The following is a 26,235-nucleotide window of genomic DNA, read 5'->3' as shown; positions in this document are numbered from 1 at the left end:
GAAAAGTACTTGATGCATTGATTGAGCACCCAGCCTATTCTTAATACAAGCCTTAGATAATTATACTTAATGGCAAATTACTCAACCAAATAAGGGTTATATTATCCATGTGGATCACAGCCACACAACCTCTTCACACACTTTTCTTAGCCTGCTCCCCAACAAAATAACTGTAGGAACAGCCAGGAAGCACCACCACTTTTCCTAGCCAAATTCTCATTAAACAAATCAGTAGCTCCCAAATCCATAAACAAATCGTTGATAACTTCTTTTGATTTAGATATGATCTAGCATGAGACAAAAGCAAAGTTAGGTTCTATGTATGGTTGAATTATTAGAAGATGGGAAAAATAGATATTTGATCAGATATCAAAATATATATTTAACTATCAATGACCAAGTTAATTGCAAGTATGTAGGAAGATCCATGTATAATCTTAATAATTTTGAATTCTGTGTATGTTTGAGTAGACATATATCCAAATAATGTGGGGTAAAATTAAACACTGCACTAATGTTTAGATCAAAAGAAGGGAAGATTTAATTCCCAGTGACAATCTCTGAATCCCTCTATCATATTTGTGCATGTAAGAGTTTATTGTTGATAACTACTGTACATATTTATAATTCCTACAATTTCAATTAACAATTTGAAAGAAATCAAGGGGGAAATTATTTGTAATATATATAGCCAAACATTCCCAGTTTCAATCTGAAATTATAACTTCAACCCTAGCTTTAATTTATTGCTAGCAAAAAAAAGGGAAAAAAATTCAAGCAGGATACATTTTTTATTTAAGTTAGGGAGACTAATACATTGCTTTATCCATCATAGTACTTGTCAGAATGCTTATATTAAGCAACCCTAAATTTAACATTCAGAACCTTCTTTGTCTAAAAAATATACAATGCATAAAACAAACTGTCAATATGATTCAAGTTTTTGTTTATATCATAATTCTCCTTCTTTGAAATAAATCTAATAAAATCCAGATACGTGGGAAACTTGTACATTATCCTGAAATCAGCTTTTGTCTGCTTATAGTAGAAACCCTTTTCTATTAACTATCTAATTAATTGTTTTAATAAATTACCTGAAGACTCTGGACTAAAACAAATCAACCACACTAAGCAGTTCTAATGTTCTCACAATGCTGAGTTTCTCACACATGGGGAGTGGGGGTGGGAAATGTCAAAGTGAAGATATTTCATTTATTCTGCCAACATAAACATAACAATCCAAGAAAAAATAGGGCAAGCGTATGGCAGAATCTGGGAATGGTGAGTGGGATTAACAAGAATTAGAAGATGAATAGACACTCTTAAGGCAGAGCAAAATATTTATCAAGTTATAGAAGTGCTCATATATGGTCATTTTAATAAATATTGGGAACAGCCAAAATATTGACTAGAATACACTTTTGCTCCATGCATCACTGAAACAGGGAAGACACTAGTTAATGCTTACAGATAATTGAGGTTTTGTGCCTATTAACTTCATCAAAGTCAACAATAAAGAAAATATACACCAATCCTCTTTGTGTGCCTTTTTCAGGATTGGGGGGGAAAGGGAGAGAAGAGAAAGACAAACATTTCAGAAGAATGATGTCACACTACAAATATCAGCTGAATTCATTTCCAACCAGGTACTTTTAATGACATGGTTTTCTTTCAGTTTAGCGTTATATATTACAGCACTGCATGCTTTCCTCCTCAGCTTTATTGGTAAATTATTATTATATTCAACAAAGAACTCTCAGACAAGAAATACCACACACCTGGTTTCATAATCTCTGTAGGATTTTGGCAGACAGACAAATCTCACCTGCCTGTAATGTGAATCAACTCAAATGTCCCTGTCATTTCTTAATGTATGTTTAATATCAAAAAGATTATAAGATACAACAGCAATTCAAGATATTTGGGAGAAATACAACTTATAACAACTCAAACAATATTCAACAGCAGCACTCATTATTTCTTAAATATTCAGACACAGATTCTCTTAAACATTTTCCAAATGTTCAGTATAGCTACTGACTGTATTTACTGTATCCACAAATGAACTTCATAGATTTTATTAATTAACATTACTTTTTGGTGTGTGTGGCAGAAACAAAATACAAACATACGATTTCATTAGCTATGAAATCACTGTACTCACCAGTTGTTTCCACAATGCCCTCTAGGATGACAACAATCTCAAACTGTTCAGTTTGCATGCTTCGCTGAGAAAGGTCATAGAAGGGGCTTTTTGAATCAATCACATGGCAGATTGTGAGTGGTGACACAAGAAAAAGTTGATCCGCCCCTGTGCTAAAACCTACATCCAGTTCAAGTTGATCGAGGGGCAGAAATTCACCTTCAGGAGTTTGCCGAGACTATAGCAAACACGAAGAAAGAAAAAAGAAAGAAAGAGAAGTAATAAACATAGTTATTAAACACAATATGGCAATAGGGATAGCCATACAGTACTTTTCACCATAAATCATACAAGTCAAATTCCAAGCAAACTGTTTAGGCACACAGTTATTTTATAGAAAAAAGAAGGAAGGCAAAAGCTCTCCCACTAGCTTCCTACTACTATCGTGTTTCCCCGAAAATAAGACAGAATTTTATTTTATTTTGACCCCAAAATTAGCACTTGGCCTTATTTTCAGGGAGGTCTTATTAGTTTTGAGGTGCAGGAGGTGGCGAGCGTGGTCACCTCATGGCTGCTGCTGTGATGCAATATTTTCAGGGAGGGGTTATTTTGGGGGGAGGGGTTATTTTAGTGCATGCACTCAAAAGCCCGATTGGGCTTATTATCCGTGGAGGTCTCATTTCCAGGGAAACAGGATATTTTTGTGTGTATGTAAAAGCTTTATTTCTTTTTTCCTGATTTAGTGGCTGATATTAAGAACAAAAAACAAAACAGTTCTATGTGCTTTTAAAATAATTTTAGAAGTATTAAGGCTGAACAGATATACACAAAAGATTGGATCCAAATACTGGACTAATCTCAATATTATTCAAATAAACTTCCATACTATCTTCACTTATATTCTCTTCCACCATATGAAATGCCCCCTCAAAACCATCTGGAAGTTGCACTAACAGATTTGGTTCTTTTAATAAACATAATTACATTTGCAATGGATGGGTGGTACCTATGTATCTTTTAGTCATGCCTACAGTAAAGAACACCATAAATTAATGGTAGGGGTTATTAATGTTCTATTAACATCTAACCATATTGAAGTCTGCATCAATTAAAAATAATTGCCAAAATGACAATTGTGTATGAACCTCTGCTAAAATATAGCTATTTCTTAATTGGACTCGCTTAATGTAATAAAAAAGAAATTATGTGCAGAAAAACAAATTTATTTTATTTATTGTGGAATACACTTTTAAAATGTCCAGACACCAGGGATAAATTCAGCAAGTTCTGACAGGTCCTGGAGAAAGGTAGCGGAAATTTTGAGTAGTTCTGAGAACCGGCAAATACAATCCCCTGAGTCCTTTGGAGAAGCGTGGCATATAAATCCAAATAAACCTAAACCTAAACCTAAACAACCTCTGGCTGGTCGCAGGAGTGGGGAGGGAATGGAGATTTTGCAGTATCCTTCCCCTGCCACGCCCACCAAGCCACGCCTACAGAACCGGTAGTTAAAAAAATTGAATTTCATCACTGCCAGACAATTATATATTGGTCAGTATTACTGACAGATTAAATATATTTATTTGGATCTTAGTTCTTTCAGTAAGAACTCCTAGAAATTATGTTTAGGACAGAAATGGGCTATAATCTGAATGTTATTCTATGCCATTTTGCAGATGAAAAAAACTTCTGTAATAAATTATATAAAATTTGGAATTGCATAAATGTCCAAATATTATCAGAACATTACATATAGTGTGGCCTATATTTATAATACAATAATACAATAGTAGAGTTGGAAGGGACCCTGGAGGTCTTCTAGTCCAACCCCCTGCCTAGGCAGAAAACCCTATACCGTTTCAGACAGATGGCTATCCAACATCTTCTTAAAGACTTCCAGTGTTTAAAATATTTAAAATATCTAAGTTTTAAACTTTGGCACGTATGCTGTTATTAGGAAAGAAAGCCACAAAAGTCATTTAGCAGCTTTTATTAAACAGCCTCATAACAAATACAGCCAGATTAGCATAGCGGCTGAGGCATCAGGCTAGAAACCAGGAGGCTCTGAGTTCTGGTTCCACTTTAGGCATGAAACCAGCTGGGTGACCTTGTTGTGCTCTGTCAACCCTAGAAAGAAGACAATGGCAAACCACTTCTGAAAAACATGAGCAAGAAAAATGTAAGGACTAATCCAGGCAGTCAGTCAACTCTGATTTGAAGGGACAAAAAAATAACAGTAACAAAAAACCCAAACCAGCATCCAGAATAAGATACAAACATGGGTTTTTTAATGCCTTTTTATCACACATGTTTACATTAAATATTTTAAACATGAAATGTTTAAGGTATACAGCATTGATTTCAGAGAAATCTATACAATTTTGCTCTTAATTCATTTTGTTTTCAATCTGTATTTCATAGGAAATTAATATCATAGAATGGTCTATGATGAATGATATTTGGCCTGAAGTTAGAGAAAAAATGTACCTTTCCCATTAAGAGAAACAGAATATAAGATTGTTCCAAAATATACAGAATTGTTACATTTTTTAATCTCTTTTCCTAAACAAAATTATGAAAAATAGCAATTTTAGTACTATATTTAAAAAACAGATTGTATGAAAAATAATTTAATGAGTTATCACTGAAGTTTTTCAGGCTGAAACATTGTTCCATGATTTCTTCATACATTATATCTTAGATTAACTTGTTTTACTCAGAAAAACCAGCTGAGTACCACAACAATCAACTGAGGCAGGTAAAATCATCAAAGATAGCTTGTCAAAGGACTGGTGAATTAATTTATCTGCTATACAACACATGTTATCATAACTTGTCATCAAGGTGCATTTTGCTATTCATTCTGATACTTATTTTATTTTGATTAGTTTTATTGCTTCTGATATCACTATTTAGTAAGAGTAATAGCCTGGAAATTACTATCTACTATTAATCTCTGAACTGATACTGTTAACTAAGAGATAAATTTAATTTGGGGGAAAAAACATGAAATAGGAAGACATTATGTTAAAATTAGTTTAAAGCTCTGAATTCTAACATACAGAAGACAAATGATCTACTCCTGGAATAAGAATTACCCAGTATTCTTTATAGATGAAAAGTTGCTGGAACTATTAGACACAGCTTTGAATTAAAGACTGGATTCAAACTTTAGAAAACAGAAATGCATTATAATTAAGGGAAAAACTATTCTCATAGTCCTATCTCCCTCCATATATTTATTTATTTACAAATATACTGAGAGAGATAGGTTTTTTCTCATCTTACGACCTTTCTTATCACAGTTGTTAAGTGAGTAACTTGATAAGCTAGCAACCTGGTTGTTAATTGAATCAGGCTTCCCCACTGAATTTGCTTGTCAAAAGGTTGCAAAAGGTGATCACATGACCTTGGGACATAGCAATGGTCATAAATATGAACCAGTTGCCAAGTATGTTAATTTATGAACTTCATTATGTTGTAAGTGACAAGAAGTGATTTATGCTATCATTCATTAAATATATTGGAGTATAGCTAAGTGAGGAATACAAATATTCTTAATTTCTCAAAATAATAATTTATCTTTATTCAGAAAAATATAAGGTAAACTTTGCTAACTGCATGAGTTCCTGACCAAACTACTGTTTATCACAAAGCATACATTGTATATTAATGACTTCCAGCTCAGTGTTATAACATTATTCACTAAGCACATTTAGAAGTCAGAGTTAATTATCAGAAAACGAAACTCCTAAATATCTCAAGAATATATCACTCAAGAAAAAAAGGACCAGACAGCTTAGCTGAATATATAATACAATTTTAATTAAGTTAATGAAGTCAAAGAATTTGCCCTAATTTAAAATAATAACAATGTAGTAAGTTTCAACCAGAATTCTTATGATTTCTAAGGGAGCTTCTCTGCATAAGACAGTATTTTAGCTTATTAAAAGAATCTTCCAGTACAATGGTCTTCAAAAATCAGAGAAACTACAGTAATAACAGGAGAGAGGAAACACCAGGTTCCCCTCTATGTATTTTTCATACTACAATATGAAAACATAATCTATGTGGCAAAACTGCAATGCAAATTTGTGGTTTTTTGTTAATTTAAAACTATTTTTCCACAGCAGCATATCCACCAGTGTTAACATTAACCATATATAGTCTAAAGCAGTTTGAAGCTGGCATAATTGCAAAACACAGTCTGGTGTTTCCAAGTAAGAGAAAAATTTATCTCCTATGTATCAGCAGGAAGGAGGAACATGTCAACCCACAGAGTTGTCCTCACATCCAGGAGATAAGGCAGCATTGTGTCTCAGCAAAGCTGAAACCTCAAATGGCCTTGCTAAAACGTTTTACTTTTAAACAATTATACCTATGACCTATAACACAAGTTTCAACAGGTGATGGTAATAGATCTGTACAGCACTTTAAATAAACTGTACATAATAGCCACTCAGGAGACTATATCATTTGATCACATTTGGACTAAGAATCAAGTTTATCTCAGCAGTCAAAATAATGTTTAAACTTAAAACTTACTGGCTCTTGAAAGAAATATAAGGTCCACTATACTGAACCTTAAGAAATATATGTAATATACAGAACTTTAAAAAAACTAAGTACTTCAGTCATACTGCCTACACACTTCATGATCAATATTTCCAATGGAATAGCTGAACCTTAAAAAGTCATGTTCATTTAAATAGCACCAATCTGTACACTCTTGAAGGCAATGACTTTTCCCTTTTATTTACAAAAGGAGATGAATAGTACTGTTAAACAGAATTTCGCAAAAAGAAATAAGTACAAGTGGTTTAATCAAGAATTTAAAAAGACAACTTGTGCTGGTAAAATTATTGTACTTCAGACTATAATTCAGAAACCAGAAATATGGAGAAAGCTTTCATTTAAAGGCTGGGGACTACATAAAAAATTAACTTCAATTCACTAGCAGTTTGAGGAGATGCTACTGTAATGAAAAAGAAGGGAACTGAGCCACAGATTCAGGAAACCATGATTTTAAAAAAGAAAATAGAAGAGAAGCAATGCAACAGATTAAGGAAAAATGAATCATAGAAAGATGCGCATCAGGAGACATTGCCTTATGGGAAATAGCAATGCAAATACTATGAAAATATAAAACTCAAGCACAAGAAATATGCTAAGAGTTCTCTGAAAAATATAGGGAAGAAAATCAAACTTGTCCTTGCACCTAGCCTTAAGCATGGAATTTTGTAGTGTTCCTGACAACTATCCTACCTTATTCATTTGTGCCTTCTAACATTTCTATTTTTTAATTTTTAAAAAAACAACCTTTAAAATGAGGTGGCAGTTAGAAAAACATGTACTGTATGTAATTTAACTGAAATCCTGTTAAGAAAGGTATTGAACCATGCACTTTTAAACTGGAAAACAAAAATGAAGAAAAAATGAATAGTCAATATGATTAGAACTGAAGGCAAGAAAGCTTGAACTTACTTTGAGAAGTTTGCAGCGGATTTGTGCAGAGACCATGTGGCTGTTGCGAAGGTTGCCCACCCTGAACATGAGGGTGAGTTTGCCATCCCTCATGGATATGACAGCATGTTCGCTAAACATCAGTGTCTCCGCCCGTTTTTTAGGTTGGGACATCTTGATAAACATACAGCCTATAAGAAAAGCATCCACAATGGAGCCCAAGATGGACTGGAAAAGAAAGAGGATGATGCCCTCCGGGCATTTGTCTGTAATGTATCTGTAGCCATACCCAATGGTAGCCTCTGTCTCTATGAAGAAGAGGAAGGCAGAGGGGAAGTTGTAGACATTGGCAACACATGGTGTATATTTCTCATCGTGGGCTTTGTTCAAGTCACCCCGTATGTAGGCGATGACCCACCACATGGAGGCCATGAAAAGCCAGGCCACGGTGTAGGTGAGGATAAAGATGAAAAGGTTCCAGCGCCATTTGAGGTCCACCAAGGTGGTGAACAAGTCCGACAGATAGCGGCTTGTCTCGCTGCCCAGGTTGCCATGCTGCACGTTACACCTGCCATTCTTGTCCACAAACCTCTGGCGCTTTTTCTTGTGGGCCGAGCTTTGTTGCTGGTGGAAGCCTGACCCACTGGACGACGTGGTCACTACTTGATAATCGTCCCCAAATTTCCTTCGAAGTGCAGACATAATACCAAGAGGGCGGCCAGGGTCTCCAAGACCAAGAAGGCAGCCAGAGTCTCCAACATGCAACGTGCCAGAGGTGAGAAATGATGCTTCACCTTTCCCTTTCCCTTCTAACCCTTCCCCTCCCTTCTGTTCTCTCTCTTCCCTCTTTCCTTCCCCCCTTCCTTCTTTAACTTTGGAGCTCCCTCCCTCCCCCGGTTTTCAAAATTCTCCTGGTTCTTCGGGGCCAACCAGCCTGCTTGCCTTTTGCTCGAGAGGGCAAGCCTTCCGGGATTCTCCTTCCCGTTCGTTAGAGAAGCCCCAGTTTCGGCGTTACCTCCTGGGCACATCAACCGGCCATCCCTGGAAGTTCAGAAAGGTGGCCCGGAGGAGAGGAAATCAGGCTGGTCGCCGCGCAAAGTAGCCGCAGTCGATCAGACGGGCAGCAGCCGCCTTCGGGCGCCGATTCGTCTCCTCAGCGAGGAGCTGGCATCGCACAAAGGCATCGCTGGGCAGAGCTCGTCAGGCGCTCCCTTCTCCTGCCAAGAAGCCCAAAGAAAAGCCAGCCCAGCGGGCAATTACAGCGCCGGCTCTACCGTAGCGCCCTTCATGCCTCCTAGCCGGCTTCGCGCCTAACCGCCGGCGCCCTCCTTTGACAACAGCAGCAGCAGCAAGATGCGAAGGAGCCCCCGAAGCGGAGGAAAAGTCGCCGCCACAGCGTCAACCTTGGGCGGCGAACGGCTGCCTCATTGCGCCCGAGGACTTGCTCGGCGGGTGCGGGTTGGCATTGGCGCGGCTGGCCCCTTGCGGGCTCCGGGAGAGGGCGTGCGTGTGTGCGGGGGTCTCCTTAGCCTGCCTTTCAACCGAGGCGAGAGACAGCTATGGCTCTTCCACGGATTGCCACATCTCGTGGCTTCTTTTGCTGCTCATAATTTTCCAAGGGCAGTTCGATCCCCGGGCGACAAGCCAGAAACTGAGTGGGGGTGGGGGGAGAGAAAGATCCTTCCTGAGCAGGCTTGGCAATTCTTTTCTCCCCTTTTTCCCCCTCCCCGTTTTTTTGTTGTTATTTTGGTTGTTATCCCCCCCCCCTCTTCCTCCTCCTCCGAGATTGAGAACTAGAGAAATGCAAGCATGTAATAATCCACCTTGCCTTCTGTGCTCTCTGCTCTTCAGCCCGAGGGGGACGGCGCTCTCGGGGCAATTTTTCTCCTCCTCATGCTATAAGCGGGAGGCGGGAGTTGACGTCGCTGGTTGGGCACTGTAGCGAGGCGGGAATAGCGGCAGCTGAAGGCGGCTCAGGCGCCGGGTGTGAGTTAATGCATGCGGTGATCTGCAGACCTTATGTTTCAGCCCCGCCTGTCCCTCGTTTTCTTTTCCCACACCCCGCCTGATTTTGCACCTCCATTTCGCTCTCCAACGCCAAAGGCGACGGCGGCGACAAAGGGTACCGCTACCACAGAGCCAATAAGCCGTGCAAGCCCCTCAGTTGTACACAGAGTTTTTCCCCCCTTCTTCTTCTTCAGGCATCGCCAACCCCAACCCCCCCCCCCCATATAGCGACAGCTGCTGTCACTAAGGAGGAGAATGTGCCAACTCTAGTATTACAGCATCTAAGCTTTCAAAAATAACAACGAACCACAAAACTAACGGATGCCCTCTGCAGCTTTCATCGTAAAAAAATTAGCCCGATGAAATAATAGGAGTGGGTGTGGGTAAAAGTCAAGTGTTGCCTTAAAAAAACAGATTCTGCCACTTGGGTTTTGTTTTTTTAATGCCTGAGAAAATATTCGTTTCCCTAATTCCATTAAGGGGGGGGGGGGGAATGCTGCAAATTCTGATAGCGCTGCAGCTGCTGCCGAGCTCCCCATTATAAAAGAACCCTGCTCACCTGTTCCTCTGAAATTGCATAATACCTCTTATACACCACACTAAATGCAGTTAATTTAATTTTACTAATAGCCAATCCTGGCACTGTCTGCTCAGAAGAGAGTGCTGAATGAGATACGGTCTCTGAGATGTAGCATCCAGAATGGAAAGAAAACAAAGTTGGCAAATAGATCCTCACTTCCGCCACAGGTAATTAAAAAAAAAAGATGAATGCAAAGAGAAGAATTGGAGAAGATGCCAGCATTGGCAAAAACTCTTTTGCATTAAACTGAAAACATATGGTGCAACGATAAGTGGTTTCTGGATTTCTTTCAAAAATGTTAACATTTATTAAATATGAATCTTTTTCAGTGCAATTCTCTCTGTGCCTATGTGGGACATGCTCCCAAATAAATATAGTCATGTTTACTTTTTTTAAAAAACTTTTTTAGTTCTACCTAAAATTGAAAATTGGTGCATACTCCATTCCCAATTCTTCAATTAGATACATTCTAGTTAAGAAATAGAGTACAGATATTGTCAATGAAAGGTTTGTTACATAATTTGATAATTATGTTATAGGAAGCATAAAAATACTTAAGTGTAAACCATAAACCAACAAAATGTCATCACTCCTCTACTAGAATAATTTTTAAAAATCCAATATACCATTCTGCATTTCTTGAAGATTTAATAGGAAGCTGTAATAAACATCTATGTAGTATTGACACTGCTGATTTAAATTCAGTTCTAACATGTTCTACAGAATACAAACTAAATGTTCACTTAGCATATAAAATGAAACAAGCAGATGTTTTATCAATGAAATGTTTATATGCAGGATCTGCAGACAGTGTCCAGTTTTTTGTATATATGCTGTTCAGAAAACCTATTGAGTTCAATAGGATTTGCTTCTAAAAAGTACAGGTATATAGGAACCTGAGGGAATAGTTGTTTGCGGTGAATGCTAATGTATTTGTTTCATATAAGGTTACAACTCATTTCTGTTAAAAATAGAAAATGTATGGAAATCTGGATCTTATTGACACCAAAGTTCAGAATTGCAATTGATTTAACAAAAATCCAGCTTTTCATATCATTATTACCCCTACCAAGGTGTAAATGAGTGTTTATATATTTGCTTAAAGTTAAAACAAATATTAGATTTGTGGAAGCTGCTGAAGTCAGTGATAATCACCTGCTTATTATATACAGGTGGTTCTCATTTAGCAACCACAATTGGAACCAGCAACTCTGTCATTAAATAAATAATTTCCCCCTATATGGGAAATCATGTGACTGCAACTGTGCTTTCCTTTCCCACTCCTCCATCTTTTGAAAAGCTCACCCCAATGCTAGCATGATTAGTAAGAGAATTAAAGTTGATGTTTACATTCATTAGAGAAAAAGAGATTAGAAGAGAGTAAGCAGGCACTCAATGAGTAATACATATCAAAATGAATGCAATGTTGCTGACCGCCCCAAGCATGCTCAGCGCTGGGAGTTGCAAGCCCGTTGTGCAAACAGTCTGATATATTCCCCATTGTGTACTTGTTTACGCTTTTGTAATCCCTTACACTCCAATCTCTACATTGTGGGGAGGAAAAAGCAGGTCAGGCACAAGAGAGTTTGTTTATAGAAATTGCTTATTCCCCCTCCCCCCAATTATTTAAGCAATTTTTTTTGGGGGGGGGGGGAGAAAAATCAAGCAATTTCTTTAGGCATTCTCCTGTGCCTCACCTGGGTTTTTTTCCCTCCTTCCTCTCCTGTCTCTCCAATGTCTCCTGTATCGCAAGGAAGAAAAAGAAAAAGAAAAGCAGGTCAGACACAGGTCAAAATATACTGACTGTACTGGTGATCACATGACTGAGAAATGCTGCAAATGTTGTAAATGTAGTGCGCTTTGATCATTAAGTTATTTTTTTCCAGCCGCACCACAAGTTTGAAAGAACTCTGAATAAGGGAGCCAGTTAGCAAGTTCCACCTGTATTTTCACTTCAAAACTATTGCTACATTCAACCTAAAGGTGATCCCTTTTTAAATCTAGAATTTCTTTTTTTTAGGAAGTTTAGTATAATTTCAAGTTCCTTTCACCAGTTTTTCTGTACTTTCATATTATCATCTAAGATTATTTTAATAGGATTAGAACCACATTTTCTCATGTGTTTCTGAGAAAAAGAAGTACGCAATATGCACAGTGTAATTAATAATGTAATAAAATTGATTTTGCAGTTACACTTCAAGAAATAGTAATTTATTACTCAGTCCCTTAAAATAAATAATAACTGATTAAAGTGTAACATATGACTGGATCAGTGGTGGGCTGTAGGTGGTATGCCCTGGTATGAGTGTACCGGAGCCTGCCAGAGCACTGGATACTGTTCTGGTACGGTGCTCCGGAGGGCCCACCTGCCCGCCCGAGCTCCTTACCTGTCTTTTAAGGCTTCCGCGCACACGCATGGCGCGTACAGCGCCTGGGCAATGCTCTGGTGAGCAGCTGAAGTGTCATGGAGGTTCATGGAGGCAGTAAGATGCATGTGTCCATGTGGACTCTGCCGGGCCCGTTCCAACCGTACCGGTTGGAACGGGATCCAAAACCCACCACTGGACTGGATAAAATCTTTTAAAAATCATATATTTTTCTTGTAACTTGATGCTAAACGAAGTGGATTTCAAAGCAGAACTGCTCTTGAGAAATCTCATTGGTGAATGTATCTAAACCAGTGTGATATTCAGCCAGTTCTGACAGATTCTAGACAATCGGTAGCAGAAATTTTGAGTAGTTTGAAGAACTGGCAAACAGGCTGGCCTAGCCCCCGCTGCCTCCCAGCCTCCCAGCTGATCTTCTTTTGTTGCCCTGAACAAGAGAACAGAGCTGGAAAGCAGATTAGTGGGGTGGGGAGGGAATGGGGATTTTGCGGTATCCTTCCCCTGCCATGCCCACAAAGCCACACCCACACAACATGTAGTAGAAAAAAATGAATCCCACCACTGAATTCTAAACACTCCAAAAATGTGGTCTTGTCAGTAGGCAGTAAGGACCATGAATAGAGAGGGAGCCAATCAGGTGATTGGGGGGGGGGGGTGTTCGCCATGAGGGATGGTGTGTGCTTTTTTTACATGGGTTTTTATTGTATAGTTGGGTTGTTTAAATTTTGTAAGCCACACAGAATCATCTATGTGTGTGTAGGATGGATATATAAATTCATTTAATAAATAAAATGAATTACAAATTACTACATTCAAATTTCTAAATTGCACAAAGTCATGCTTCTTTTAATTTCTTTCTATTTAAGAAAGCTTAGACCTGCAAAGTAAGTGATACTACAGAGGGGGGAAATGTATTTCTAATTTTAAAAAAAATCCAATAAAACAGCTTACCATTCAACATTATTTTATTTATATGTATCAGGGTTGTCTTTTGGTTTCTGTAAGTAGGATCTTAGAAATGCACCACTTATTCTGAATTGCTATTGTAATGGCTGTTGCAAAGCAATTTCAGAAATAAGCACACCATACTAAAGAAATGCCTTGCTCCAATTTTCTATTCTGTTTCTGGGTTCTTTTGTCAATATGTTTTATGATAAATAACAAATTCATAATCACCAATAACAATGAAATTATTGAAATGAAATTACAATTAGAGAATTTTATACTAATAATTCATTAGCTCATTGTCTTTAGATATCTGAACAAATATTTCCACTATTTCCACTAACAGTAACTCCTAAGAGAATGCAGTGTAATATAAAGTAATAAGCTATTTAACTACAATTTAGCATTTCCATGAACCAAAGAAACTGGGTACTGTTATGAATTAACAGTGACTTGACATCTGCTCATTTTATAGATACATCAATGGAGTTTTCTTGGCAACAGCAGGAAAGTAGTTTGTTTCCTTCTGGGATATATTTTTACTCCAAGTTAGATCCTTCTTAGCTTCCAAACTCAGCGAGATAGTGCTGCCTGCAGAGACTCACAAAATATAGTACTGTATATAAACTGCTACTATCTAAAGAAAGACTGCTATTATCGAAAAGAAACTTTGCCCATTCTTTTTTATAATATTTTTATTAAACTTTACAGTTGCATAGATTAAAAAAAACTAATACAAACTAAAAATATGAAAGAATGAAAATAAAGAAAGTGCAGAAAAAAGAAATACGAAAAAGGAAAAATAAAAGTATAGTAAAAATATATATATATATATAAATATTTTTATCTCCCTTCATCTCAATAAGTAGAAACAATTTCAATAAACTATTTTCTCTGAGAGTACAACAAAAAATCTCATCCCATCACTTATCTATAAACTACTTCTTAAAGACTTGTTCAGATCCTAGTCAGCAAAACTCCATTTACGTTTTACCATATATATTTTAACCTTAATCAAATAAATCAACTTTATATTCCTTCCCTTTACTTTTAACCCAGTAACATCACTTTCTCTGAAAGTACCACAAAAGATCTCCCCATGTACCATATCTTATCTATAAATTTAAAACCACACCATTCAGTCATAGTCAGCAAAAATCCATTAAATCCCTTTAAACAATATGCCAGAGCTTTATTTTTTTTCATCTACTCTTTAACCTCTTCTCAGAAAATGCTTCAAAACTTTAAAAAGTCTCACTTGTAAATCCAAACTAATGAAGTTATTTGCATATCCCTTTATAATTATTTTAATTATTGCTATATCAACTGGTTTCGTTTATCTATCCAGTTTTCCTTACCATTTTTATATCATATCATTTTTAAATCCAATTCAAATCATGGGAAAAAACAATATCACGTAAACTGATTCCATACCATTTGGGACTTTATGGATCACTCTGAATTGTGCCTAAAAACAAATCACCCATCAATCAGCCTGTATAATATCAGGATAGCATGTTCCTAAGTTAAAAAGCACCACCAAATTCTTGATCCTTGGATAGTATATGATGAAAGTCTTTTCTTTTGCCCTTATAAATGCAGATGAAATGGTTGGCATTTTATATTTTAATTATACTTTTTATTTAATTATCCATTGCATAGAATTGAATTGTTACTGAATGTATTGGCATTGAGACTTTTTTTTCCTTAAAAAATAGTGCGCAATCAGAGGCACTACTGCAGTTTCTTTGGTTCACACTGAGAGTTTAATTATGGCATGCTGCAGGATTCTATCCCTGTGTGGTAAGTTTTTTATGCAGTTTGAATTTTATAGACACGCTCATGTGTAGCAAGTATATATATAGCCAAACAATAGGAAAAATACATTTGCTGTACTGTGTTTTTGTTTAAATGTTCACTTGTTTTGTTGTTTTTAAAACAAAATCTCTGGTTATTTGATGTTCGTTGAGAGCTGCACCTATTCTGTGGCATGCTAGCAACAAAGAGAAAAAAATTGTGGGAAAACAGGCTATGCTAATTACTATATCAGATTTTTACATTAGAAATACCAGTGTAATAGAAGAATGGATAAAAATCAAATGGATCTATACATGCAGATACTGGGAGCATCTAACCAAGTACAAAATGTGGTTACAAGATTTGCTGCTGCTGCTGCAGAGTTTCCACTCCATTTATGACTGACAAAGTTCTGCATCAGTTCTGCATCAGTTATGTATAACTTGCCAGTTATCAGTTATACTCAGCATTAAATTCCAAGGAGTTCATGAAGCTTTCTCTTGGACAAGTGTGCATAAAATTGCAACTTATTAAACCATCTTGGGTCTGGTGGCAGAGTGGTTTGAATGCAGTACTGCAGGCTACTTCTGCTGACTGACTGCAATTTGGCAGTTCGAATCTCACCAGGCTCAAAGTTGACTTAGCCTTCCATCCTTCCGAGGTCAGTAAAATGAGGACCCATATCGTTGGGGGCAATAGGCTGACTCTGTAAACTGCTTAGAGAGGGCTGTAAAGCACTGTGAAGTGGTATATAAGTCTAAGTGCTATTGCCATTGAACAGCCTGAAATTACTACCTTGCTGAAACAGGAGTGTCTTGCTTGCTGTTAAAATAGTTGACTTTATTTCAATGGCTGTATCAATTTTGTGTTCTGAGCGCAACAGCTTTAATAATCAATGCCTATTTTTCTATTCTGACTTCTTTCCATGATGTCATCGAAATCAAATTGGTTATACGGAGAAGGAATGAAACATAATCCTCAGAATATCTGCCAGCCAAAATGAACAGTGATTCAGACTAGACTATTTAAAGTCAAGAATACAAAATACAAGAACAAGCGCTTCTTGCAGAATAAAATTTATGCACAGATTTAGCATTCATGAGGTTTTGTTCCATATGTATAGTTTGTTGTTAAGCAAAGCAAGGCCCCTTATTAATGGGTTTATACTGTAAACTAATTTGTAGCACAATTTCTACTTTCAAATGATGTAATTACACATAAACAATGTTTCTGTATTTTCTAAGACAAATAGCAGCTTAATTCCAATGCACATGTTTCCAAAAGAGGAGCAAGTGGAAAAGAGCAAGGAACGTATATGGGGCTAGTGTGATTTTTAAATCTCAAGTTAAGAACATTAGAAAATTAAGCTTGGCTTGTCATTAGCTCAACCTTAGCAACAATCATCACCAGCCTTTCTTAAAACTAGCTTCCTTCCTTTCCCAATTGTAAATTTAATAGTAGTAGAAGGAAGAACACAAAAGAAAACTAAAGGCAGCAGCAGGACTATCTTTTAAGTTTGGAAGTTTTTGACAATACATACTCAACAGACTTCATTGATTGAGAAAAGGTGAAATAGTAATTTGATCCAAACAATTCCGCCAAGTTTGATTTGAACATTCCAGTACAATATTAGGAATTTAAGTATGGAACCCAGAGGTGAGTTCCTACCGGTAGGGTACGGTTCTGCTGAATAGGTAGTGACTCTGGCGGACACGTGACTGTACCGGTTCTGTCATTGGTGGCGCCATCTTGATCTTCTGTTCTGCATATGCGCAGAACAACCTTCAATGAAAAAATGTTAATTTTTTTTCTTTTTAAATGTTGTGCACATGCACAGACTGTTTTTAGTGCAAATGTGCACGCGCACTGAGCTTTTTTCAGGCGCCAAACCGGTAGTAATTGCGCCAGGAACCCACCCCCGATGGAACCTTTATGTTCCTTAAAGTTCCATATTTCAAATTCTTTGTCTTTTAAGATTACCTTTTAATTCTGGTGACTATGGAGGCGATGTCGTCTGCAAATTTTACTTTCTAGTTTCAGAAAACTTGAGGGGAAATCCAAACTTTTACTGAGTATTATTTGGTAATCGCTTTCCAATTTTTTTTTAAAAAAATACAGCTGCTATTTCTACTTCAAACACAAAACTGAGAATCACAAATAAAATGTGTTATGAAGTTTTGTATTCAAATCCCAGGCCTGCTTTAAGATAAGAATCCAAGAGATGAAATAAACTGTAAAGTGATATCTGATGCAAGGCATCTTTAACACTGTGCTGAAAAATTAATAGTATCTCTCAGAAGAGTGTCTATGCTGATTCTCAGTCATCCAGGTCATGGTTGTCCCCAAGATGCTTTTCAAAACTCAACTGGACTTTCTTTGGGCTTTTTTTCTCGAAGCTGTTTCACTTCTCTATGCTTCCATCTTATTGTGCTAATATTGTCCTATTTATTTCTTTGTTTTAAAACATTCATCCTTCTTCACTTCCACTTTCCTAATTAGTATATTACCTTGACTATTGGAAGTAATCTCTAAATAATGCATAGGATTGCACTATGTAGAAATAGTCTTGCTGGGGATGATAAGGTCAGGGTTTTTAGAACATGTACATATCAGTTTGAATATTGCCTGACTTTATTAGTGATATAATGTTTATTACTCAAACGTTGATTTTTATGTCTGGTGTGATTTTGGGTTTAGCTGTTGGATTCATAGTACACTGCGCCCCTTGAGTTGTATTGCTCTCACACAGTTACTCTTTGTGCTCAGCTGGGAACTTACTCTTGTTTTACTTCTCTGGAAAGAGTACTATCCAAATTCCTCAGAGCCATATTTCAGGCAGTGCACTGCATCCCAAATGCAGTACTAAGGACTGAAGCAGGACTAGCCAAAATCTAAATAAGTACGTTTAGACTTTTTTGCATATTGGTTAAAACCACTTTTTTTCTGTACAGGTTTGAGTTCCTGCCTTACAGACAACAAATTCAAATCAGTATGGTTCAGAGTTTTTTTCACAAAAACTCCAGTATCTTGGTTTCTCCAAGGAAGGGCTTTTCATGATGATATGTGCACTTAAACAACATATTAAAGATCTGGAAATTCAACAAGATCAGACTGCTCTTCCCAAGAATGTTTATTTGAGCAGTTAAACTCCCCCTTTAAAGCAATGAGATGCTTATATCAAATAACTTCCCCCCCAAAACCTGAAGGGCATTAACTTAGCATGCTGCAATGCACTTCCCATAGTAGTTTTGGAGGACCAATTCACAAAAAGACCATAAGACCTGAGACTGTGCCCCTGTGAACAAGGGGACATTGAAACTATAGCTCATGTCCTGCTGCACTGCTGTACTGCATCTTCTATAAGGATTCACGGATTCAATTTATAATATCTTACATAATAAAATATCCAGGCCTGCTTTAAGATAAGAATCCAAGATCAGGAAATACTGATCTTCTCAATAGAGGTGGAGATAGCATCCATGCATGGGTTGACACTGTCCGCTCTCTGATTGGATTCAGTCTGATTACTAATTAATTAACACCCTTTATAACCCGCCCTTGTGGGTAGCTCCACCCAGCTTTCAACTCAGTCCACTCTGAGGACAGTTGTGTTATCCTATTGTTCTAGTACGATTTGGATTTTACTTTAAATTACTCAGAAATATTTCGGACTTGCATCTAAATTATTGTGAGTATGGCTGATATATATTACATAAAGGTCTGGTACCTATTTCTGTCATTCTAGCCGCGTTTGGCCATAACAGCCTAGGCCTGTCAGACCCATGCCTTCGCTGAGGCATCAGCTTCAGGTCTCTCGACGGGGGAGAAACAGAACGTCCAGCAGCCTGAGGCAGTCACTGACAGTAAGCGAGTTGCATGCTCCTCCACTGTGTCTTTTGACAGCAGCTGCTGTAGCTGTAGCTACAAGGCTTCTTTGGCCACGTTGCCAGACTTCTGCCCATGTTGTCTCCTGTCAAGAAATTCAGAACCGCATGAGAAGGCAAGCGAGGGTGCCATTGGCTCGTTTTTCATGCCATCAGGGCACTAACAGTTGCACCGCGCCACGCCGGTAGAACTTATCAGCCCAATCTAACAGCTGGCAGAACACCACAGCCCGTGCACAGTGCGCCTCCACCTTAGCAGTCCATCCATGCCGCTTCTGAGGCATTTGAATGCAGCGGCAGAATGAAAAGGGCACGAAGCAACATTTTTTAAATCGGGCGGGCTGCAGAGGAGGCGCGACCGCCATTTTGTTGCCAGCACTTTAGAATGGCAGACAGCAGCATGGCTGGGCCCTTCCCTGATGCAGTCAGAGAATGTCAGGACACGAGCCCAAGCTTCGTAGCAGCAGTGCAAGCTCCCTTCTCTCCAGCTGGGCCCTCTACCTCTCAGGGGGAGAAGGAACCAGGAACCACAACAAGGCTCCCAAGGCCACAAGAACTCTAAACGTAAGAAGAGCCTGAAGTCGACTGCTAAGGTCAAGCATATCAACACTGACGAGCAGTGCCACTCCTCTTCTTCCCAGCTGGACCGGAGCCAGTCTGCAGGCTCCAAGCCAGGTCACAGGTCACCGCTCCGCCTGGACTCGAATTTGGGACCCTTCAGTCCTTTGGGGCAGTGGCTCAACTGCTCCCACCCCCGTTCCCTCTAGGGCGCAGGCCAGATGTGCAGAGGCCTGCTTCATGCCATCCACAGCCAGCCTCCATATGGACTGGCAGTTACCTGCCTTGCCCTCCATGCCTTCCATGCCTCCTGTGGGCCCCAATTTTCAAGACATCATTACAGAGGCCATCAAGCAGGGCATTGCGGCTGGGCTGCAGGAAAGTAGTTAGTCAACCTTGGGGCTCCTGCAGCTTCTCCCACGTAAAGAGGCAATTCCAGCAGTGGTTGAGGACCAGTCCCCAATTAGATCTCCCCGCAGTCCATCCCCTGTATCTGAAGAAGGGGAAATTAGGGAGGCAGATCTGTCTGAGGAGGAGGACATGGCTCCGAACAAGCCTGCCTGTATGGGGATCTTTTCACCTGCCCTGTTCAAACCATTGCTCTGCAAGGCCAAAGCTGCATCTGATCTGGGAGGACAAGTGGATGCTCCCGCAAATCATGCACCAGCCACTTCTGCCAGCGCATGGTTCAAGGAACATAAGTGGGAAGCTGACACCATTCCTGCCCCATAGCTGTTCATGGACACTATCCAGAGGCAATGGTCTTCACCCACGGCCGGCCCAGCTCCCTCCACCCCTGACAGACGCTACTACAATGTGGTGGAGAGGCTTGATAAGTTGCTCCAAAGGCCCACCATTGATGCCTCAATAGCAGCTCTCTACTCCAACACCACGCTGCCTGGTTTGCAAGAGGAGATCCTGAAGACCGAGGACAAGAGAGCTGACCAAACACTCCAATGAGAGCAGCCGGCGACTGCATGGGCTGTCAGGGCCTCAACAGCCACTTCATTTTTCTCTAGGTCCAGCTTCTGGCTACAACAGCTCCAGGAGAGGATCCCAGCCGGCAATTCCAGGGGTCACTAAGATCTGAATAAGATTGTAGTGGTGGTTCAATTCTCTTCAGATGCCTCTCTTAACGCCATGAGGTTCGCCTCCTGGGCCATGACCTCCTCGGTGGCCTCCCGCCAGCTCCTTTGGTTGAGACAGTGGCAAACTGACATGAGACATAAGTGGCGATTGACCGCCAAACCCTACAAAGGGGGGCCCTATTCACGGATGGTCTCACGCCATTATTGATTAAGGAAAGAGACAAACGTAAGATTTTACCCTCAACCAGTAAGAAAAGGTTCTCCTGCCCCGGTCCCTACCCCAGATGACCACCATTTAGACAACAAGAGTATGGGGGTTCATTTCGGGGCTCGGATTGCAATCCACCAGGGTTTTGATCACAAGGTTTTGGCCAGCGCCAGCATCAAAAGTCCTATAGGCAGCAGAAGGGCAACCAAGCCAAGCGGTCCTTTTGAGGCAGGGGGAACCAATACTATCGCAAGAAATCATCGGTCTCAGGATCAGTTCCCCATTGGTGGGCAGTTGCTGCATTTTGCAGATCAGTGGGATTCCACTACTTCTGACAGTTTGGTTAGGTCCACGGTTAGGGCAGGTTTAGCCCTTGAGTTCGTCTCTCACCCCCACATTTTTTTATTCTCTCCTCCATTTCCCACAACCCTCAAAGACAACAACTGAATGCACTCAGCTATCCAGCACCTCTTGGACACTGATGCCATACAGACGGTGCCAGTGGACCAGCGCTATCAGGGTTTTTATTCTATACTATTCGTTATCTCCAAATCTTCAGGGGGCTGGAGGGCTATATTTAAAATGGCTTAATCGTTACTTAAGGTATAAGAAGTTTAAAATGCACTTGCAAACAATATTAGAAGGGTTAAGACAAGGGGACTTTCTTACCTCTATTGACTTAACGGAGGCGTACTTGCATGTACCCATCCTCCCATGTCATCGTCAATTTTTGCGGTTCTGTTATGGCAATTGTCATTATCAATATAGGGCCATGCCCTTTGGTCTTTCTTCGGCTCCTCGGGCCTTTACTAAGATTTTAGCGGCATTAGTAGCATATTTGTGGACCGTACCCATCCGGGTACAATACTATCTCAATGACATTTTGTTACAATCAGTTTCACTGGATATCACCAGAATTGATATTTCAATCACTATACAGATCCTCCAATCCCCTGGTTTCTCAATTAATAGGGACAAGAGTCATTTTACTCCTACCACCAGGATTCTGCACCTGGGGGCTTGGATTGACACAACAGCAGAACAGGTATTCCTCTCTGAGGAGAGACTGGACAGCCTCCAGCAATTGGTAACCCAGATTAAGAGGGAGAGTAAAATCTCACTTGGGCAGCTATTTGGTAAAGGGAATGATAGCATCCACCACCTGCTCCCATTCACATTTGTACTGGGGCAAGCGAGAGAGGGTGTCAGCTAGAAAGTTCCTCTGCCCTGGAATGTGCTTTAGTACGAAGTCGAAGCGGTTGAAATATTGAGCCCATCGGATTTGTTTGGTTGATAGTTTCCTTGGGGTCGTAAGAGCCTCCAGATTCTTATGATCAGTCCAGACTTCGAACGGTTTCTGGCCCCCTTCCAACAGGTGTCTCCAAGTTAGCAGTGCCCATCTCACTGCGAAAGCCTCCTTTTCCCATGCGGCCCATTGCCTCTCTGTGTCTGTGAGCTTGTGGGAGGTGTAGGCGCAGGATTGTAAGTTCCCGTGGTTGTTTCTTTGGAGTAGCACCGCTCTGACTGCCATGTTACTGCTTGGATCATCTGCTTGGATCATGAAGGGTTGCTCGGGGTCAGGATGCTTCAGCACCGGCTCCTTTGCAAATATTTCTTTTAGTGTCTCGAATGCCTTTTGGCAGGTTAGGTCCCACTGTAGAGGTTATCCCGGGCGAGGTTTTGTTCCTGGGCTCCCTGTCTTCAGGAGGTCTGTCAGAGGTTTGACAATCTTCGCAAAGGAGGGGATGAATTGCCTATAGAAGTTCATGAACCCTAGGAAGCTTTGTAGCTGTCTGTGGGTGCGAAGGGGTTGCCAGCTTAGGACGGCTTGCACTTTGGCTGGGTCCATCTCTATTCCCTCATTTGACACTCAGTAGCCTAGGTAGTCTATTTGCTCATGGTGGAATTCACATTTTGATAGCTTGATGTACAGGTTGGCTGCCAGAAATTTTTTCAGTACTTGGCGGACCAGTGGTATGTGGTCGTCCATGGTCTCAGTATAGACGAGGATGTCACCCATGTGTATGAGGACCCCCTTGCAGAGGTGCTCATGTAGCACCTCATTTATTAACTGCATGAACACTGCTGGGGCTCCCTGTAGTCCAAAAGGCATCACTTTGAATTGGAAGCTCCTCAGGGGGCAATTGAACACTGTTTTCCACTCATCTCCTTCCCTGATCCGAATTCAGTAGTATGCCTCTCCAAGGTCTAATTTGGTGAAGACTTTTCCCTTGGCCAAGTGAGATGGCATATCTTTCAGGAGGGGGAGGGGGTATAGGTTGTGTATGCACACAGCATTTATCCCTCGAAAGTCCACACACAGTCTCATAGTTCCATCTTTTTTCTCTTTGAAGAGGACTGGCACTGCAACCCGTGGCTTGGCTGGCTCGATGAATCCATGTTTGTTGACTTTCTTGGATTACTAAACCTTTAATCTCTTGGATGACACGATGAGTCTCTGTGTGTATTTTCTTCACTGAAAGCTGGGTGGAGCTACCCACAAGGGCAGGTTATAAAGGGTATTAATTAATTAGTAATCAGACTCAGCCCAATCAGAAAGTGGACAGTGTCAGCCCATGCATGGATGCTATCTCCACCTTATTAGAAAAGGCATATCAGGTAAGTACCAACGCCCTTTTCTAGCTACTGTTATTAGATCAGTATGAAGTAATTTCTCTGAATGCAGCCAAATTCTGCTATGCTGTATGTAAAATGAGGCAAACTTTAATTGCTCACTATTAATCCATCACCAATCGCAAATATTATTGTGTCTATCTTTTATTATGTTTTCTACTATGATAATTTTAATGCTTTTATTTTCTGGCCTGTGACCATATTAAATATAGTTTCAGATTAGTGATATGATGTTTATTACTCAAACATTGATTTTTATGTCTGGTCCAGTGGTGGAATTCAATTTTTTTTTACTACCGATTCTGTGAGCGTGGCTTGGTGGGCGTGGTGTGGCTTGGTGGGCATGGCTTGGTGGGAGTGGCAGGGGAAGGATACTGTAACATCTCCATTCCCTCCCCACTCCTGGGGGAAGGATACTGCAAAATCCCCATTTCCTCCCGATCAGCTGGGACTCGGGAGGCAGAGAATAGATGGGGGCAGGACCAGTCAGAGGTGGTATTTACCAGTTCTCTGAACTACTCAAAATTTCCACTACCGGTTCTCCAGAACTGGCCAGAACCTGCTGAATACCACTTCTGGTCTGGTCTGATTCAAGCCTCTGATCCGAAATGGATTATATAAGAAATCTGTGCTTGTTTCATTGAATGTGGCACCATTTCCAGTGCCTTTTTGCAACATTCACCCACACATTCCTTTACCATATTCCCAAAATTCATCCCTTAGCCACTGCTGCTGAGTCAGTCACTGTCTCAACACAACTTAGATTCGACGCAGAGCACCCAGAGGCTCTACTACACCTTGCAGCTGGCCTTTTCTTTCTCTGTTGCCCTTCTTACTTGTGAAGGAATAGATACACCATCAATTTCAAAAACCTGGATGAATGCTAAATTCAAAATATTAAATATTTAATGTCACCTAGCAGTTTGTCTGGATTTCTGCAGGCCTTACGTGGCATACCTAAAAGAAACATTTTCAAGCAGCCAAGTTAGAGAGGGCTTGTTGGTGCTGTGCATGTGCACAGCCGTATTCCAAATAGAGGGGGGAGAAGACATCCTCATGAATGAAAAAGACAAACTTTTAGTAACATCGTATATTTTATTTGTCCCTCTCCCCCTTCTCCCTAAATATCAAAAATTTACAGAATAGTCCTCGACTTATAACCATTTGTTTAATGATCATTTGAAGTCACAACAGCACTGGAAAAAGTGACTTACCATTTTTCACACTTACAACCATTGCAGAATTCCCCTGGTCACCTGATCAAAATTTGGATGCTTGGCAAGTGACTCGTATTTATAACGGTTGCAGTGTCCTGGGGTCATGTGATCACTTCTTGCGACCTTCTGACAAACAAAGTCAATGGGGAATCCAGATTCACTTAACAACTGTCTGATTCACTTTACAATTGTGACAAGAAACATCATAAAGTCAGGCAAAACTCACTTAACAAATGTTTCACTTAGCAAAAAAAACTTTTGGGCTCAGTTGTGATTGTATGTCTACTTGTACCATAATTGTCAGTGATAACATTTAGGAGTGAGATTTGTTAAAGGAACATGCGGAAGCATACGATTCATTCTTTTTCAGTATTTGGCCTTGGTCTCGAAGATCTATATTCTCAAATATATGTTGAAGGAGTTGTGAACTGACATTCAGAAGTCTTCCAGAGAGGACACAAATTATCAAATTGGATTAGTTTCATTTTTTAGTGATTTAGTTAGATTTAAATGAGATTCCCTTTCCTCCTGCCTCCAGGGTAAAATACTTGATCATAATTGTATGACAAAGGTGGGTATAAGGTTCTGTGGGCATGGCTTGGTGGGCATGGCATGGTGGGTGTAGCAGGGGAAGGTTACTGCAAAATCCCCTTTCCTCCCAAACAGCTGGAACTCGGGAGGCAGAGAATAGATGGGGGCGGGACCAATCAGAGATGGTATTTACCGGTTCTCTGAACTACTCAAAATTTACATTACTGGTTCTCCAGAACTGGTCAGAACCTGCTGAATACCACCTCTAGTCTTAGATCCATGTCCTTTGTAGCTTGTGAAAGTTTCCTGGGAGGTGACGTGGGTGGGTTCCGACAATGATTAATGTCTCTGTGTGGGAAGGGCTGGTGTCCCAGCCTTTCAAGAAGAGGCAATAGCTAGTCTCATGAAGAGATGTGGTAGCCCAGTGGCTAAGACATGAGCTTGTCGATCAGAAGGTCGACATTTCAGCGGTTTGAATCGCTAGTGCCGCATAATGGAGTGAGCTCCCGTTACTTGTCCCAGCTTCTGCCAACCTGAAAGCATGTAAAAATGCAAGTAGAAAAATAGGGACCACCTTTGGTCGGAAGGTAACAGTGTTCCATGCACCTTCAGAGTTTAGTCATCCCGGCCACATGACCACAGAGACGTCTTTGGACAGCGCTGGCTCTTCGGCTTTGAAACGGAGATGAGCACCGCCCCTTAGAGTTGGGGACGACTAGCACATATGTGTGAGGGGAACCTTTACCTTTACCGTAGCTAGTCTCCATGCAACTGAATAATTTTCAACCTGTCT

At 40.1% G+C, this 26,235-nt stretch overlaps 1 protein-coding gene and 1 long non-coding RNA gene across 2 annotated transcripts in view; one reads left to right on the top strand and one right to left on the bottom strand.

Moving 5' to 3' along the window:
- The window catches only part of KCNJ3 (potassium inwardly rectifying channel subfamily J member 3), a 144,140-nt gene extending 134,940 nt beyond the window's left edge, over window positions 1-9,200 (bottom strand). The window contains exons 1-2 of the mRNA XM_081937998.1: window positions 7,628-9,200; window positions 2,165-2,381 (exon numbers count right to left, since the gene is read on the bottom strand). Coding sequence (XP_081794124.1) covers window positions 2,165-2,381; window positions 7,628-8,308 — 898 coding nt within the window. The 5' untranslated portion in view covers window positions 8,309-9,200. The remainder of the gene's footprint in view (window positions 1-2,164; window positions 2,382-7,627) is intronic.
- A 962-nt stretch (window positions 9,201-10,162) lies between these two features.
- LOC309384438 lies at window positions 10,163-16,314 on the top strand. The gene is made up of 3 exons (XR_014174059.1): window positions 10,163-10,360; window positions 15,244-15,328; window positions 16,285-16,314. It is a non-coding gene; the product is annotated as an uncharacterized lncRNA (long non-coding RNA).
- The last annotated feature ends 9,921 nt before the right edge of the window (window positions 16,315-26,235 follow it).

This window comes from Natrix helvetica (assembly GCF_964273705.1).
Source record: "Natrix helvetica genome assembly, chromosome: 1".
Lineage (NCBI taxonomy): Eukaryota > Metazoa > Chordata > Lepidosauria > Squamata > Natricidae > Natrix > Natrix helvetica.
Note: the sequence above shows the minus strand (reverse complement) of the source record. Positions and strands in the feature narration are given on the sequence as shown.